Below are 20,516 nucleotides of genomic sequence, written 5' to 3'. Positions count from 1 at the left end.
AACACAAGGGAAGGGAAAACACAGTCAAAATATTCTTCTTCTTCCTTTATTTTCTTGCTCTTGTAAACTATTTGCCAAAAAAAAATCTTCTGCCCTCGGATTAAAATTAGGAACTCTATCTAATGGAAACTTAAATTTCGACATGTACATGGCAGAGTCAAGGTGTTCTTTATTCAACGAGCGGGTCGTCCAGGTTCAATCACATTTCGTATCAAAGTACGCGACATCAATTTGAATTTGGACAATTGATAATTATGAACTATCGCCAACAACATTAACAACAAACTAGGAGATCGATACTTTTTATCGATTATTGACAGATGTAATAGAGATTTGAGTTCCACGCCCGTGAGTTCATTTCGTTCGATTGTGCCCTAATGACATTATCGCGCAATGTCCTCGGTCACCTGGCAACGGCGATGTCGCGACGATGGCTTGTGGAAACCTGGACAACATCGTCTCAATTCAATCAACCAACTTGGCGTTTCATGATGGATGAGTAATGTTTTTTTTTTTGTGAAACGCGTTATGTACATGGTTCGGCATTGTTAACAATCGCTCTAACGATATCCTTGTGTTTGTCATATTTGGCTTTGGCGGGTTCAGCCAAGACGTTATCTTGTCAGTTGTGATGAGATAGTGAGTTCAATGACTCGTGACCGTTGCTTGAGACGACATTTCTTGATACTAGTACTTATTGTTTATGGGCATAATTGAAGCCACATTTTCAAGATTGGGTACCCAAAATTTGGCTGAATTCATACTGAGATGGCATGAACGACACCATTGCGAGAGTAGAATCAACTAAAGGAGTATTAGAAAATCGATGTCAATGTTTCAATAACTGTACAGAATACATACAGTTTTGAGCTTTTTTTACATGATGAATCTGCTGTATTTTTTTTTTATTTTGCGCACTGACTTAGTCAAATACTTTTCCCTTACTGAGATTTGGGCGTGCAGAATTGTTTCCAGGATTTTTTTCCAGTTCGATACACCTCCATAATCACGTGAATAATGGTTTATATGAGGGCGCTAGGACTTTTGTACTACTACCGGCAGTATGTCACTTTTTGATGTGATTTACAACCCGTGCAGTGTATACGATGTGACACCACAAGTCCCCAGAATACCGTTGAGGGCGGTCGACGTACACGGACAAGAAACACAATTACATTACGAGAGATACTGGTTGCAAAACGAGCCCATTTAACCGCGTAGTGGTAACCTTCCACGCCTCAACTCGGATAAAAATCAACGCCCTGTGTTAAAATAAAACAGTTAAATACAGTTAGAATTGTTCAAGGGAGAAACCTATACTCATGAATACAAATATCCAAAATTTACCCATTTTGCGTATCATAAATTAAGATCCCAGTCATACTGACTTTAGGGTCACTAATTTATTTTTATTTTCTGTAAATTGTTTCAAAACCACGATTTTTTTGTTCTCCACCACCGATTTTCTTTCATATTTCACCCCACACACTGAACAGTGTTTTGTGCAAGATTTCTCATGACCACAACTTTAGAATTACTCGGATTAGTGACTGTTGCCAGGTATCAAACAGTAAATAGTGATTAATAACGTAACTTCCAAAAATTATTATTATTCTCTTCGTGTTTTGAAGCGATCTCAGAGTCGAACTCTACAGCACTGTGAATATCTGTTAGTATTCATAAATCACAATCCTATCGTTTTAAAATATTTATTTGATTTACTAATAACCATATTCGTGATGTTTACTTGAGGCTACTTTACTTGAGTGGTTTGTTAACGTACGCCTTGTTCCCTAACACGAGATCCTATATATCACTTGGAGCAAACTCTGATACAAATCTCCCGATCCTGATCCGAAGTGGCACAAACCGGTGCCTTAAGCTGTATCTATTCACGTCTCGTTTATCTGTTGTTATTGAACCAAGCACGTTCAAATATTAATAATAATTTTCAGGGCCAAAATAATATTTATGAAGTCGCTCAAGAGAGAGATTAATGTCCTGCGAAAAGACCTGATTAGTGTATAACGGACCTAGAGCTAAGGCGACCATAATCTGCAGTCAGCATACAGGCGTCATCTCTGTCACGAGATACAGTAAACCTGTATATTTCACCGTTATTAGACCGAAAACTCTTTCATTTTTCGGCAATTGATAACTATGAATATCTTATATATACTGTTAGCACTCTTATTTTGAATAGCAACGCCCCCATAGTTCCGTCCACGGGATTTCGCGAAGGGCTAAACATCACATAGGATTCTGATAATATCCTGCTACATTTGTGCTAATGTTTAATGATGGGGACAACCAGAACGAATATACGTAGTCTTTTGTCTGTCCCATTTATGTTTTCTGCTACCTCGAGTAATATGTGTTGCTTTTGTTCTGTTTCAATTCACGTCAGAATCGCAAGAACAGAGCTTCAATTATTAAATAGGTCCAGTTTCTGAAATTAATAAGAAGCCTTCTAAGGGTATCTCGACAGATAAAGAAACGTAATTGCGCCGTGGCAATTGTGTTGTTTTGTATGATAAGGCCTTTTTGTCGCGAAATTACCATGGCTGATCTATCCTGCTTACGCGGAGTCAGATCAAAATAAAGCGTACTGTCACGTTACACGTGGTGCTTCTGCATGCTAGAGGGCGCAACAGAATACTAGTAGTCCGTTTCACGTCAGAACCAGCGATTACTGTATTGCAATTGAATGATCAGCACATCGCAGGGGCTGAACCGTCACGCCTGATTTATTATCGGGGGTGGAAATAATTTTATTTACTGAATTGTTACTTTCTCCATATTAAATGATATTCATCCTTTTTTTGCTGACTATCTTGCGTGATGAACGATTATGAACTGAATCATGCAACCAAGGTCGCGAGTCGTTCATTGTAAAATACATACGTTATGTACCAATCTATTCGTTTCAGAAAGTGAATGCCGGGGAGCACGTCCTATTTTGGCGTGCTGCGTTTATCGAATAATCGTTCATCGAAAATCGAGATAAAGTCTGTAGTAATGTCTACAAAATAGTCCATTTCCCTGTTTTTATAACTACAGTCCAACTTTCCATTACACATTACATTTCCGCCTCCTTCTGTAGACGAACCGATTTTTTTATCAAACCACTTGTTTAATTTTATTTATTATTATTAAAAAATACGCTCTATTTACTTTATGATATGTGAAGAACAAAATCCGATCACACTTATTCGACTTCTTATTGCGCCAAAAGCGTTTTTCTGAGGCCTTGACAGTGTCGTAATGAACTTAAACATAGGGTTCGTCGGTGGCAATGGTAAATCGGGAGGTCTGAGAATGAATCTACCTTTATTTGGACTTTCGATGAAATGGTCATCGACGAAATTAAGGATTTTTGACAAAACCTCGAGGACCGACCCGTCAATATATTTCTCATCACGCATCTAGACCGTCACGGCACGCGATGATGTTTTCGCAATATACTGTATTCGACGTACCAGCATACGGACTATATCGTTGTCTTACTTAGCACACTACAACAAATATTACCGCAACATGGAGCGATCTTTAGACGTCACGTTTCAAGCGATATATCCGATTTACAAAGATTTTTGTTTTTGAAGAAAAGTGGACAAATTGTATCATTGAATATCATAAACCGGACATGTCAATCCAGTTAAAAAATCAGCACTCTAGTCATTAATCTTTTGAAAATGAAATAACAATAACCACCGTGCGTCAATTTTTAAAACCCTGTTTGTCAAAACCTCGAGGCTTCTAATCTAGCAAAAGCAAGTAGCATCGGGAAGGGATTGAAACGATTAATATATAATTTCCGGAGAGATTTGTTTGTAATATATTACTGAGAAGAACTTCATCATCTGTCAAGCGGTGGTTGCTACTGGAGATTTGACAGGGACGCAGAAGGTCGGAAATGCACCGGAAATGTGTCTTTTACATGTGTTAACAGTACCTGGAACTTGTTATTAAGTTAAACGCGGCTTTTATCACGACGGAAAAGGTATGGGTGTAATATAAAAAAAAGACCAATAGAGGATCCGACGGTAACACATATGCTAACGCTTTGGTTTGCACGGATACGCGCTGTGGAGAAGATTGGCACCATGTGCGTTATTGGTCGTTCGATATATTGTGCGTTTAGTGGAACAAAGTGTGACACGCGTACAGGGCGGAAATGTCATCATTACAGAGTGGTGATACCACGTGCGACAGTGCGACATTTCGAACGCCCCAATTCAATAGATCGCTAACTAATTGCTTATTACCATTCCGGATTAATCCATCTTAAGAACACACGGCGTGGCTACCTCCATTTAATTAGCCACTCCGCGGCTATCAGTAATCGATTTATAAGTAATGAGTTTGAATCTCGGATAACTATAGAGGGCGGCATGGTAGCGAATTATGGATTTCGAACCTATGTTCGAAAACATGTAAATTTGAATATCGTCGTTTGACACTCGATCGTTCGATGAAACAATTGAATTCTCTACTACGCACGCGCACTGATTAGTTTGGTGTGTACAATACTCACTACGCATGCGTAGCATATATTTATCATTGAACAAATACTATACAGTGTGTCTCAAAAGCAGCATTTTTAGTTAATCTAATCCAATTTGGTGATTAAATTGCAGTGTCAAACAACAACATAAAATTCAATTTTTAAATTATACTTGTTTATTGTTTATTAAGCGCTATAAGATGTAAACAAAAACTATTTATAATTTAAAAGCGTGTTGTATAAGTATAAATCTAATCTGTTTGAGTTATGTGTTATTTATTTAAGCTGTAATTAACGATTTTTACCTCGATTTTTATATTTAATATAAATCATTTCCTGTTTGTAACGGCCATCACCGACATGTGGGCACTAACAGCATAGAGTACACGCTATATGCCGACTTGCAAATTTCAAAAAAAAGATGGGGGTTAACGTCCTGGTCTCCAGAGGGCGCCATCTATTAAAATCAAGTTTTGTCAAGCGATCCTCAGGGATTATAGCACTCTCCACACAGAGCACGTTTTCTCTCAGGATGTACTTGAAACATGGTGGGAGGAAACATCCTCTGTGTGGAGTAAGCAAATAACACCGAATAAACGGCAAGGTAAAGACTATGTCTAATTATAGTAAATACGTACTGCGTGCGTGACTCGAACCGGCGCTCGCGTACGGCACCTCCTCCTCCATCTCCTCTGTGTGGAGATGGAGTGCAAACATATTACTTATTCATCTGTGGTCGTACGGAGAATTGTTCACGAGTGCAATTAAAGAGTGGCCGCGGCCTGTTCGATATTTACATTGTTTATTTACATGAAATTCGAACACGCACTGCGCGACGACCACCACGCTTTAAGTCACAATTTACCGAACGAATACAGGGTGGACAAGTAAATGCCGGTCACAGTCCCGTGATTTATTAACTTACTTGAAGTACAGTTTGTACCGACAGATACAAATGTCGGTTTACACATGGTTACTAGAAGAACGCCGATAGTAAACTCTAATTACCCACTGACGTCACTTCGATGCATGTCCAAGCACTATGACGTCATCACTTATATTCATATATTCGTTCGCTTTCCATGTGTGTCAACTAAATTGCAGAATTACAGCTCATTATTAAGCTGAAAGATCGACGTAGAAACATCGCCGACTTCTGTGCGAATGTTGTGTGGTACTTGAGGTTTCTCGAGAAAAAAATGAAACTACCGATAATTTTTTTTTTATTGACAGATTTGCCGTATGTGAATCGAAATTGGCCATTGGATTTTATATTCGTTACTACGTTATTGTTTGGGTATTTTAATGTGGAGCTGCGATTATCATAACTAGTTTCAATCGTAACTTTAGAAAATAACGTTGAGGTTATCGACGTCATACATTTTGTCTGTCTTTGTCATAATAGTTCTGGAAAATTGCTGAATAATCGGATGAAATTGTATTTTTGTACAACGCATTGTTAAATTAGTATTTATAGTTTACATTGTCATAATTTCTGTAGGTTAAATACTAAGTTGTTGTAGAAAATTTTCATCGTTTCAGTAGGAAGATCGTAAGACTGCGTCTGCTGATGTCCAACATGACGACAAAATTTTGTACCCCAAAATGAATCTTGGAACGCAGTTTCACACGTTCATTTTGTACATTGAATCTGTGAGTCTTTCATGAGAGAACTATGATAGTTTAAACAATGTTAGTTTCATTTTCTTTAAGTTTGCAGACATCATTTTTATTCCAGACAGCAATGTCGACCTTTTTTCTAGTAATAATGGTTTACATGATATGTTAGAAGAAACATGAACGTACTAACACGTACGTCCATGAAAGAAACAATGTACAATTGTAATAAGAAGGTGCGTCTATCTAAGGGTGTGTCAGTAACGTCTCGGGATAATGTCACGCTGAACGATGTGTCCATGTTGTGTCGTCTGCTACCCGACCTCCAACGAAGGTTAGTCCTGATGAAGAGCGCCATCAACGTAGTCTTTAACAGGAACCATCGTGAGGCGGCGTCCTTTCACACGCCAAGCCTTTGCGGGGGAAAAATATTCCTAACGACCTCGGTGATTCTCTGTGTTGCCACTTTCTTCTCTCCTCTATGTTACTCGAATTAAGACGCATTGCTAAGCTCATTCAGTAGATTGAACATCGTAATGTTTCGTGGCATAATCATTCGCGACAGACTACGCAGAACAGAATGGATGTCACAAAATACCAGCCAATCACAGTGAGTGAATTACGTCATCAAAGTGAGTCAAAGGTCTTAAATAAAAAAAAAATGTTGGCAACAATATGAGAAACTATTAAAATATAGTCTTTATATAACTTAAATTTAAAGTGTTGATAATGCATTACCTAGCGTAACAATAATCATTCATTTCTCTTCGATAACATTACTGACATGTATAATTTAAAGATACTACTTTGTAAATCTTGTCTCGGGTAAATGTTATAGCCCCCTCTAGAAGACTTGAACACAATATAATCACATGAGGAATACCACTAATCAGAATTATGTATGGCCAGTTAATGTTAGTGTAGTTTACAATTTAGTATAGCTTGCGTATTGTTTTTTTAAAATACATATGTGACGTGGTATTCAGACCCTTTCTTGAAATTTCAGAGCCCATCAAATTCTTGATTGACACCCCTGTTTGTAAAATAGTTATGTCTTTGATATGTAAGAGTGACGTAATGATTTACTCGATTCTCGGTTTTGCCTGCCGGGTCAGAATATTAGAGTTGAGCTAACAGGGCGCGCGGATTTGCGATGCGTCAAGTGGTTTGCATCACTGCTAAAACAACAACGTGTGCAATGGTCATCATCGTCACTGTCGAGTAACATTTATGCCGGACATCTCGAAAATGTGCTTATGACGAGTACTAACACGGTAACAGCTTAATTTTGTAATTACTAGTAAGTTATATTCGTGTGAAGTGAAATAAACAAATGCTCGTTGCTATTACATTCAACGTGTTTAATGGTTTTAAAATGATATCACTTTCGGGGCTATCCGTAGCCAGGAGACTCGAATAACATTCTAGTTTAGCAATATGTGTCATTTCTACCCATTTCCATTTGGGAAAATAACTTTACGAGGAATATATGCCACAATTAGAATTTAGTCATATAATTGTATTGTTTGATACAATATTTAGCAATCAATTATAATAATATATATTATTATTGTTATTGTTTTTTCAAGACTAGTTTTTGTTTTACTTGCTGTCAAGTGTTTTTTATTATAATACTGTATCCCGGTAGTTAAGGCTACAGGTACGATATAGAAAACAACTTAATAACAGCAAGTAAAATAAAAAAAAATAGTCATAAATAAAGAAAAATAGTAATAATATATATAAATTTAAGAGTGGAGCTTACACCTTTTAAATTTTAAACAGATTGGCCTAAGTTGCAAAAACCAGCTTGTTCTGAAATGCCGGACTGAATCGGCTTCATTTTTGTGATTGTCGACATTTGTGTTGATGCCGTTACAATGACTATTTGATTTTTATAACTAGACAAATCTATTTTCAATTTGGGTAAATTTGTGGATACTTTGAGCGTTAAAGTCAACTTCAGTCACCATCATCAAAATAGTTTGATGTATGGTCTGCTCTTTTCGACATAAAATGTTGACGAACATTTTTCAATCATAAACTACATATGTCGTATTTAGCCTGTTTGGTTCAAAATTAAGACTGAATTCAGTGAAAAATGCACAAAATGTGAACAAATTCACACCAATTGTGGGCATGAAGTAACAAATTGGCGCTGAAAAATTTAACTCATTGCTTTTATGTGTAAAATAACATTTAAAGTTTGTAAGTACATTGTCTTCTAATGGGAAGTTTAATGGGAAGTTTAATAGTCTTTTACTGTGTATTGTACGAAGCAACATGTGAAAGTTTGGATAATAGGTTGAATCAAAGTATTGTTCTACTTTCGACTTCCTCAAAAATAATATAAATTAATTTGTTAAAGCACGTGTATTTGTGGGGACAAGTGTATGCCGCATAAACGACTAATTAGTTTTCAATTCAGAGCATGTCTAAGACCGTCAGTTCCCATCACTTTATGGTGTTATGTGTATAGTGGTGATTCTGCTGCATCTTTTGATGATTACAGTTTTGTTCGTAAGAAAGTGTTGTGTATTTTGTCTATTTTTGTACCATGCAACAGTTCCGGACATCGAATGTCACTGTTGTTTTACTTGATTTTGTTACATGTATATTGAAATTGCAAATACTGACACATACTAGTATATAGTACATTTTGCCAGAGAAATCCATTTCATATTTGGTAATAACACATGACAGGGCTGTGTGACCATCTTTCTATTACTAGTAATGCCCTGTTCTGGTGTCAACCAGGCTCGGTCGAATCGAACACCTGTGGACCTTAACATTGGTTCCCCCATAGCCACTCTCGTAAATAAATAAATAAATAAATAAATATCGGTTAGTAGGTTTGGCCTCCCCATTGAGACTGTGACAAACTCTCTGAGGGTCGGGGTCGACTTTTTTTTTGGTGCTCAACCGAGGTTGGATTTGAACACTGGTCTACCGATCATGTAATGTTATGTAATAAAGTTAGAAATGAACAATGTTTATAAACATGTACAAATCTGAGTAGCTTACGGTTTATTCAGAACCATGGAGGCTCTGTTAGTACCTTCCATGTTTAGAACACAACCCTATTTCACCCGACACTGAGGGTCGGCAAGGGGTATTTTCGTGAGCTGTAATCAATTGTTTATATTTTCGTAATAATGTAATAATAAATAATAAGTAAAAAACGTAAATTGGCAGACATGGGCAAGATGTAAAATGTAATCAACTATTTTATTCGTCCGTATTTTGTACAAAAATCTTATTTTTTGTAAGCGTATAAAGCACTTCCACATTAAATGTCGTAATTCGAACGCAATTTCCAATTTTGATTTTTTAAACTAAAATTATCAAATATATTACTAGCGTAACAATGTGAAATGTAATGAGGAATTTGCTTTATCTGTAAAAAAAACACAAAAAAACAACAACTTATTTTTACTGTATATGGAACTTTTTATTTCCTGTAACAACCGAAAATGTCTTTTTTATATTTCCCGTAACCTGTACTAGCTTCCCCCCTTGCCCCCGACACTGGCGGTATTTATGTTATGTTTTCAGTTTCAAGTTCGATCCGTACTTATATGGACACTTACGGGTCGCGAGGCCCTTTCTCTTCATTATATACGCCACACTCTCGACAGTCGAGCTCTGTGGATCTTAACTTAGGTCCAGTGAAAGTCGTACCGATGAGCTTGATCAGTGATTTTCAAGTTAGTCTCACAACATTTGGCGCGCGACATACTAAGCTATGTGGAAAGGAGGGGTGTTATCCGGTTCCGGAGTTCAGGAGGGGAGTTTGTGATTTTATTTTGAAAATACTGAAAATGTGAGCAGTTAAATGACGTACGGAAGAAATTCGCTGCGATTCTGTGTTTTAAGGATCCCGGTGAAACAGCCACTGTTACCAAATTTCTCTCTTTCCTTATTTCCCTAAAGCGGTTTGCAGTAAGCAACGCAAATTCGCCGGTGTGCGGCCCAGCGCATGACGGAAGTCGCTCCCCTCTCAAGTTCGAGGTATACAACGACACGTTCATTCCCATCCCAATATTGAATTTAAAGGTTGCTTCTCATCCATCCGAATCGATGTGATCCCAATTGTCAACACAGACGATTCAATTAGCCGGCTGTTCCCTAAGTGGTCATCCCAGTTGGCGTTCACATCCATGGCGGATACTCTTACAGAAAGGGCATACGGGGCTGGCCGCCCAAAACATTGACCATGAAATACACACTTCACTCCCTATACGAACAAATCGCAGTCGTTGTAAGAATCGCTTATCATGGCCACTGTGTTCCAACATTTAGATTACTAGTCAACATTTAGCCGATTTGCAATTTATTGAAAATATCAAAAGGCCAATTTTAGATGTAGTCTAAAAATCTAAAATTGGTTGTTGATTGATCACGAATGAAACTTGTTAACTCGAACCAGAAAAAAATGTAGTCACGTGGATCGTGTACTTACACAGCCAGTCATTGTGGAGTCTTGACTCCATATCGAAGTTGGTAGTAGCTAGAATAACAATCAGCAAACATACGAGTAATTGTTTATATATCACAACATATCAGTGACACATCCGTACATTGCGTGAATTCACACGACCGAATGCCGAATAATCGCAGAGTTTCGTAACGAAATGCGTAAGCTTGTCGGTTTGTCGGTCTCGTGGGGAATGGAAGTAGTGCTTGGTTTGGGTTTCGTTCGAATGGCTCACCCGATGTACTCCACTTAGGTACAGTTAGTCAGAACAAGCCCAGTTTTTCCGTTACCAGTAAACGAGATACATACAATACGAGAATCGCCGTTGTTATTTAGCAAAGGTGGCGAATGACAAAGAATGTGAGTATGGCAGATCAGCGGATGAAAATACTGGCCCAATTTCTCCGTCGGCGTACGCTGCACCCCGACAAATGAACGGTAACCAAAATTGAGACAAGCGTGTATCATTTTCGACGATTTGTATAACCCTCCAGGTTAAAAAAACCTTAAAATAAAAATGAACACTTTAAAATGTTGTACTTGTGTCGCTATCACTGTCGATAATTTGACTGCTGTGTGTCACCGGATGTTATAGTAATTATACCAAACTTGTCCAGGCAGGTGTCGGGAACAGGACGGACAGGTGGAAATTTACACGCGTAATGCGTGTGTCATGTGAAAAAAACAACAACAACAACAACAACATGGGTACCTTACTATTAATGCATCGTGTACTTTTTATTTGGATCTTGGTAACAGCAATCTTATCAAGTAAAACAAACTAACGCACGATTTACAAAACAAACTGGAAAAGAATACTGCTTATAGCTGATATAAAATAACAAAATAAACGCACACAAATGCATGCTATATACATTTTAAAAGAAATACATGTAGTTAATATTTGTATTATAATAGTAATTATCTTTATAATATTCAGAACTCTAAAATACACTATTTTTGCCAACGTTGTAGCGCTGACTGACAATATCTTCTACTACCTGTGAGTTTAGTTACATTATGTGTGTAAAATTGTTCCTGTGTCGAAGGGAGAGAGAACTTTCTATATAGAGGGAGGCAATATTAAATTAGATAAAAATAAAATAGCTAAACAACAACAAAATACGTGTTTGGTAACATTGGTATATAGCATATATCCTTTGTATTGACTTTTCAATTTGAGAAAAAGAAAAAAAAAAAAAACGAACTGCAAAAATAGAAAATCGTGTTGACATTTCTGATTGAGTTTTACCATGGAATTCCAAACCTGCCACCCACTTGTGGAACGCTACTTGAAAATAAATGGATTTCAGCCTCGAATTCGGGTATAATTAACTCCGTGAACAATCAAACAGTATTCTACTTGGAATAATTCAGTCAGCCTTGATTTAGCTAAGACATAAGAAGTTATAATCCCCATTAACCGTCTCCAAAAAAAAGTGTAAAAAAGAGAAAGTGCTTTTGGATAGGGTGCGACTGTGGGTAGAGACAGGTAGATCGTATTGCATGGCAAACTCGCACTGTCGCCATGTGTCTGTCTTTGCTTCGCAATCCGTAAATCGAATAAAGCGATTTCGACAGCACAATATACCAGGGACCGGATTATGCATAGTCAGTAGGTTTAAAGGAATTTAAGACTCGGACCGAGTCGTACATAACTGAAGGCGGTGTCTGTGTGAACGTTGGGTGTACATATAATTACACGTTAAACTGAGTAACGAGATACAAGATTGTATAATTTAAACTTGTTAAAATGGAAAACCTGTATTTATGAGTGCATATTCGACAAATGGCAATTATTTGTGTATGTACGTTTGTACATATATAATATTATAGTTACAAGTCAGCGACTACTATAAAGCTACTATTGTAAATACTTTGAAATAAAAAAATAAAACTGGAAAAACTATATTATGTTAATAGTCTCTCATTTACCACTCGGTGATAACAGTGTCTTACTCTGCTTAGATTGATGTCTGGGGAATGAGCCTTTCATGCCCAAATGTATTCTGTCGAATAAAATGATGAGACGTGTTAAACCTAGTCGCCGCAGCGTTGGCGGCGAAGGAAAACGCGAAGTCGTTCTCTACGCATGAACCGGGATACCTAGGTGCCGATGACGTGGAGCTCATCGGTATATTGTTCGCAGTGTGAAGTGATGAATTCGTGAAAATATTAGTACTTGTATCCGGTCCCGCACTTTGTATCGTTGCGTAGGGATATGCTGCGTGTGACGCGAAAGTGGTAGTAGCCCGATCAGGGGATATGTTTGACGGAATGACCGGCGAGGAATGAATCGACTGCGGACTTCCACAGGTGCTCCGGCTTTGATCGGAAGTCGACGATCTTGGAGTTAAATCGATGGTTGACGACGCAAACGCGTTTGGTACATATGATGAACTCAGTCCATGGTGGGATGAAAGAGTACCGTTTGCTAATGGCCCTTGACGATCATGGTTAATTATATTATCTATGGTGAAGATGCGAGGTGCAGATGTTGTCGCCATGGCAGGTGGATGTGCTGTGGCCGTAGTCGGATAATGAGATAGCATCGCTGGATGATGCGTTCCCGGCGTATACGCTGTGTTCTGTTGACTGTATAACGTTTGTCCATACATAGCTTGGTAGTGTGCACGGCCAGTGGCGGTCGGTGTGAAGGCACTATCTTGTATGTAACCGTGTCCGTTCAAATAACCACCCTCAGTTGGATCCGATCGCTTGAATCGTTTACGCCGCCTCAAAAAGCTACCGTTGTCGAACATATCTTCGGCTGCTGGGTCCAACGTCCAGTAGTGGCCTTTACCGGGACGACCGGGCTCACGCGGCAACTTCACGAAACAGTCATTCAATGTCAAATTGTGGCGGATGGAATTTTGCCATTTTTTAGAATTGTCTCTGTAAAACGGGAATCGGTCCATGATGAACTTATAGATGCCACCAAGAGTCAGTTTTCGTTCCGGCGAGTTGGCTATCGACATAGCAATCAGTGCGATATAGCTGTAAGGTGGCTTGCCTCGTTGCGCGGGTCTCTTTCGTCTTCTTCCGCCGGTTTTCCCATCTTCAGGTGATGCTTCTTTACTCTTGGTAGATTCTTCGCCGCCGTTGCTTACATGTGACACGTGTTGATGCGGAGTAACTATTGAACTGTTCGATGTGGTCACTGTCGGACCGGCAATTGCGGAGTTGATAACATCCACGTTTTCCATAACATCGCGCTCAACAAAGCTATTAACAGGCATCTCCGCTAAGCACCAATTCGCCACCATCTGAATTTTCTGGCAATCGGAAGATTTCCCCCAAAACACTTAACAGAAATTTCGGAAACACGTCAGACTGGTGTGGAACACGTTCCTTCCCTCTCAGTGTCGAGTAGCGAACTGCGTGTCAGTGCGGGTGATGTCGTATACAAGAGCGGGTGTGTTTTCTCTCCTATTCTAATTTGAAGTGTAACGGGCATTATGCGTCTACAAGGCGATAACTACTACTATAAAGAGTGTCAATTACTTCGCTACGTGACACCGCCCAACTGGGTGACTTGGACCCCAGAGTGGCAGACACGCGCTGAACTAACCCATCCACGCTGTCCTTATTCAATGACAAATACTGGGGCATTGTTGTTTTTATTGTTCTGTCTCCTAGCGTCATGGACCATGAAAGTGGCAAAGAAGCAAAACCAACCACCATAGATGGATGGACGAGTAGCAATTGTTACTAGTAGGAAGCTAGTAAGTCTTTTTTTTTGGCCCCATGTTAACAGGAAATCTGTTGCACTGAACGATGCAAAGTATTCGAAAAGTGGGAACATACGTAATAAAAACAATCTAACAACACTAATTCCATATCACGCCATTACCAGTAAACGCTTAGAACGAAGACGCTCTTTAGCACCCTATTATTTTAAACATCTCTCCACCCTAACTAATAGCTCACCACTCCCATGGAAATAAAACAAGCCGTCTCCACAAATGAAGCCATCACATGTTTGTTTATGCCATTAACATGAACAAAATTCATATTATATTAAAAAACACAAAGTTTGTCGGCCATCATCAGACTCCCTTACGGACTGGCGCTCTGTTCCGGGGCATTGTACATCTGGAATAAGCCGGACACCTGAACAGTGGGTGGAATTCGCCTCCTTTCAATGTATATTTACTGACACATTTCATGATGGTATGTGACCATCATCGGGAAAAAAATCAATGCAAAAATATGCGCATCGAAATACCTCCTTGTATAGCCAATGTTACGGTTCACGTCGTTCTTTAGCCACCGTGACGTCTGTACCACGACGACTACAATTGTAGAAATACAGTCATACATTCATGGCACGGCGATGCGAATCCAAATGACTTTTACAACGCCACTAAATGAACTAAAGTTAAGTTTTTGCAATCAATCTCACATTTCTCACTCATACCGAATACGACAGTATACCATAACATAATTATTGCCCAAAAAGAAAGCCACGAGACAGAAGAGTCAGTGGAACTAATGCAACTACACGTATTGCCAATAGCATTACACGATCTCGAAATTAAATGAATACATTTCTCCGGAATATGTTTAATCGATATTCAGAGCACATATGAGTAAACCTTTCCTGCTGAGTCACACATGGAAAAGATTTCCTGGTTGATATTATAGACTATCATGGATTGATTTCGTTCAAATCGTTGAGAACAATGAACTAATATTAATGTTTGATTTTATGACATACTCAATCTTGACATAAAAAAATAAACAAAAATAATTAAAATGTAAACATGTTTTAAAAAAACACACACATCAAGTTCACACAGATTGGTCTGGGCCGTAAATTGCGCTAATTCGGACAAAGCAGTTTTTCTATAGACTTCACGGTAAGTATTGTGCGAAACGGAGTCCTCGGTATAATACAGTACTAATAGTGTTAAACGCTACAACAATAGGTCGATGATTTAGTTGATACACTGATTTTGTTCGAAATAACAATGGATTCAAATTTGTCGCTATTAATAGTACAAACAGACAAATTTATCCATAATATATTTAAAGCGAAATGTGTTCTTTACTCGAACATTAGTATAGAACAACAACTTCTACAGATGAATCCAACTTTAATTTTTTTCAATAGGCGACGGAAGACTTGGAAATTCATGCCTCGGACCATCGCAAAGTTCCGTTTAGTAGGAGTCATTGGCAACATTTTTTACACAATGCATACAATTATTATTACGAGCACTGCCACAAAGAACGCCAGCAAAAGAAAAATACACCGACTCAAATGGCAACTAGGCCGATTTGAACGAATGCGTGCGTGTGGAGGCACGTGTATAAGGAGGTTGGGAAATAATCATATTCAGTTACAGTTATATACGTTTTTTTTTATAACTCAGTAGAACCCAGTTTGGTTTTGAACAAAGAACAAATATTTGCATTTAGCCTCGTGTACAGATTGTTGGTAAAAATGCGGAGAATTTAAAAGCATTACACATTCTTGTCTAAAGGTTCCATAAAACAGATGATAAATAAATAAAAAAATAGTGTGGACATCCAAACTTGTCAGACTTCGTATAAACATTTACATTGTGGTTTCCCCATAGCTTTAAAATATACATCGTGAAATGAAAATTAATCATAATACATACAATAGGGATTCAGGATAATTCAAAACATTTTTTCTCCATGCTTTCATAATAATTTAGCAATAGTAACCCAGAACATATCTGTATCAAAAAGGCGTAAATAACATTCACGGCTTACGCTAGCGAGAGTGTTTAGATCCTGTTGCGTAATTTCTGGATATTGATTAAATCCCTGTGAACAAGCAGATGTTTTATTTAGTATTGTCATCTAAGTAGATCAATACATGATCAAATACGTTAATAATTTATCAGTGGTAATAACGGCATATATGTCATACACATCGAATTACGATGAAGTATAACAATGGTAAAAATCCCCCAAAACAAACTTGCATTTGTTCGTTGTTTAATACTACAATGAACAAAACTATGTCACCGTTTGAATATTTTCTGATCCACACTTCGATATTAAACAAGATGAAGTGGTTATGCCTCTAGCTACCTGGACACACCTATTGACACACGGATATTGTAGAGTGCGGTAGACTTCTAGGATATCAAGGGAGCATCCCGGGCCTATTACACTAACGGCTGCACACCGCCAAAAGGCCGTGTCGGTTGCAATCACCTTGAAACCATTATCTCAGTACGTCGGCTTCTGTGTACCGCAACAACAACTGCGGCAAACTTTATAGTAATGTGTGTAATATAGTAATTGTGTATTGATCCAGGCTCCCAACCGAGTACATGCACAAACTTAGTGCATAGATAAACGATTTATTTTTCTTTCTTTTAAGAGGTTGATTTCCGGCTGCTTTGAAGATGGCGATTGGAACAAGATGAATGGTGTCTCTAATTGGCATAATTACTTTTGACCCAAATAATGGATTCGTACAAATGTCTAGCATACAGATAGTGTCCATGGACAATGGTCTGAAACAAAGCACACACACAAGCAATTAATGGTGGCAGTTTCACTACTTTCGTCATTAAAAAAACAACAACAATTTAAATGGTCGTGTATTCACTTGTACGTTGCCGAACTAACCGAAATAAATCAGCGCCCAATTTTGTATTACGGTTACTGTCCAGTTAGTTTAATTCTGTCTTGTTTATCTTGCATTCGATACTAGTTTTAGGACATCTTCTTAATATGAAACAGCTTAGGGACTTTTGAAGTAATCCAACGTGAAGATGGTTATCGGTCAAAGTGTGCGTCATGATGCAATCGAAGAGCCACATTGCCAACCACTTGCCATAACGCCATTCATATGGTTATCACTTTCCATACTGCCATTCATATGGTCATCACTTCCCATATTGCCACTCATGTGGTCATCGCTTCCGATATTGCCATTCATATGTTCATTACTTCCCATATTGCCTCATGCGTTCATCACATCCCGTATTGCCACTCATGTATTCATCACTTCCCATATTGCTTCATGCGTTCATCACTTCCCATATTGCCACTCATGTGTTCATCACTTCCCAAATTGCCTCATGCGTTCATCACTTCCCATATTGCCTCATGCGTTCATCACTTCCCATATTGCGCTCATGCATTCATCACTTCCCATATTGCCACTCATATGTTCATTACTTCCCATATTGCCTCATGTGTTCATCACTTTCCATATTGCCACTCATGCATTCATCACTTCCCATATTGCCAATTATGCATTCATCATTTCCCATATTGCCACTCATGCATTCATCACTTCCCATATTTCCACTCATGTGTTCATCACTTCACATATTGCCACTCATGTGTTCATCACTTCACATATTGCCTGTGTTCATCACTTCCCATATTGCACTCATGTGATCATCACTCGCCATATTGCCACTCATGTGTCCATCACTTCCCATATTGCCACTCATGCATTCATCACTTCCCATATTGCCTCATGCATTCATCACTTCCCATATTGCACTCATGCATTCATCACTTCCCATATTGCCACTCATGTGTTCATCACTTCCCATATTGCACTCATGCATTCATCACTTCCCATATTGCCTCATGTGTTCATCACTTCCCATATTGCCTCATGCGTTCATCACTTCCCATATTGCCACTCATGTGTTCATCACTTCCCATATTGCCTCATGTGTTCATCACTTCCCATATTGCCACTCATGCATTCATCACTTCCCATATTCCACTCATGCATTCATCACTTCCCATATTGCCACTCATGTGTTCATCACTTTCCATATTGCCTCATGCGTTCATCACTTCCCATATTGCCACTCATGCATTCATCACTTTCCATATTGCCACTCATGTGTTCATCACTTCCCATATTGCCACTCATGCATTCATCACTTTCCATATTGCCACTCATGTGTTCATCACTCCCCATATTGCCACTCATGCATTCATCACTTTCCATATTGCCACTCATGTGTTCATCACTTCCCATATTGCCACTCATGCATTCATCACTTCCCATATTGCCACTCATGTGTTCATCACTTCCCATATTGCCTCATGCGTTCATCACTTCCCATATTGCCACTTATGCATTCATCACTTTCCATATTGCCTCATGTGTTAATCACTTCCCATATTGCCACTCATGCATTCATCACTTCCCATATTCCACTCATGCATTCATCACTTCCCATATTGCCACTCATGTGTTCATCACTTCCCATATTGCCTCATGCGTTCATCACTTCCCATATTGCCACTTATGCATTCATCACTTTCCATATTGCCTCATGTGTTAATCACTTCCCATATTGCCACTCATGTGTTTATCACTTCCTATATTGCACTCATGCATTCATCACTTCCCATATTGCCTCATGTGTTCATCACTTCCCATATTGCCACTCATGTGTTCATCACTTCCCATATTGCCACTCATGCATTCATCACTTCCCATATTGCCTCATGCGTTCATCACTTCCCATATTGCACTCATGCATTCATCACTTCCCATATTGCCTCATGCATTCATCACTTCCCATATTGCCACTCACGTGTTCATCACTCCCCATATTGCCACTCATGCATTCATCACTTCCCATATTGCCACTCATGCATTCATCACTTCCCATATTGCCACTCATGTGTTCATCACTCCCCATATTGCCACTCATGCATTCATCACTTCCCATATTGCCACTCATGTGTTCATCACTCCCCATATTGCCACTCATGCATTCATCACTTCCCATATTGCCACTCATGCATTCATCACTTCCCATATTGCACTCATCACTTCCCATATTGCCACTCATGTGTTCATCACTTCCCATATTGCACTCATGCATTCATCACTTCCCATATTGCCTCATGCATTCATCACTTCCCATATTGCCACTCATGTGTTCATCACTCCCCATATTGCCACTCATGCATTCATCACTTCCCATATTGCCACTCATGTGTTCATCACTCCCCATATTGCCACTCATGTGTTCATCACTCCCCATATTGCCACTCATGCATTCATCACTTCCCATATTGCCACTCATGCATTCATCACTTCCCATATTGCCACTCATGTGTTCATCACTCCCCATATTGCCACTCATGCATTCATCACTTCCCATATTGCCACTCATGTGTTCATCACTCCCCATATTGCCACTCATGCATTCATCACTTCCCATATTGCCACTCATGTGTTCATCACTCCCCATATTGCCACTCATGCATTCATCACTTCCCATATTGCCACTCATGCATTCATCACTTCCCATATTGCACTCATCACTTCCCATATTGCCACTCAGGTGTTCATCACTTCCCATATTGCACTCATGCATTCATCACTTCCCATATTGCCTCATGCATTCATCACTTCCCATATTGCCACTCATGTGTTCATCACTCCCCATATTGCCACTCATGCATTCATCACTTCCCATATTGCCACTCATGCATTCATCACTTCCCATATTGCCACTCATGTGTTCATCACTCCCCATATTGCCACTCATGCATTCATCACTTCCCATATTGCCACTCATGTGTTCATCACTCCCCATATTGCCACTCATGCATTCATCACTTCCCATATTGCCACTCATGTGTTCATCACTCCCCATATTGCCACTCATGCATTCATCACTTCCCATATTGCACTCATGCGTTCATCACTTCCCATATTGCCTCATGTGTTCATCACTTCCCATATTGCCTCATGTGTTCATCACTTCCCATATTGCCTCATGCGTTCATTATTTCCCATATTGCCACTCATGCATTCATCACTTTCCATATTGCCTCATGTGTTCATCACTTCCCATATTGCCACTCATGCATTCATCACTTCCCATATTGCACTCATGCATTCATCACTTCCCATATTGCCACTCATGTGTTCAT

The 20,516-nt window shown here is 39.0% G+C and overlaps 1 protein-coding gene across 1 annotated transcript; it reads right to left on the bottom strand.

Annotated features, from left to right (window-relative positions):
• Positions 1 to 11,314: 11,314 nt before the first annotated feature.
• On the bottom strand, positions 11,315 to 13,969 carry foxE1 (forkhead box E1). Its single transcript, NM_001164964.1, is given in 1 exon segment — positions 11,315 to 13,969. A coding segment is annotated over 1 exon segment (1,302 nt). The 5' UTR covers positions 13,868 to 13,969; the 3' UTR covers positions 11,315 to 12,565.
• Between the last annotated feature and the right edge of the window lie 6,547 nt (positions 13,970 to 20,516).

The sequence above is a fragment of the Saccoglossus kowalevskii genome, chromosome 9, assembly GCF_978046115.1.
Source record: "Saccoglossus kowalevskii chromosome 9, keSacKowa6.1, whole genome shotgun sequence".
Lineage (NCBI taxonomy): Eukaryota > Metazoa > Hemichordata > Enteropneusta > Harrimaniidae > Saccoglossus > Saccoglossus kowalevskii.
This window is presented reverse-complemented; position numbering and strand designations above follow the sequence as displayed.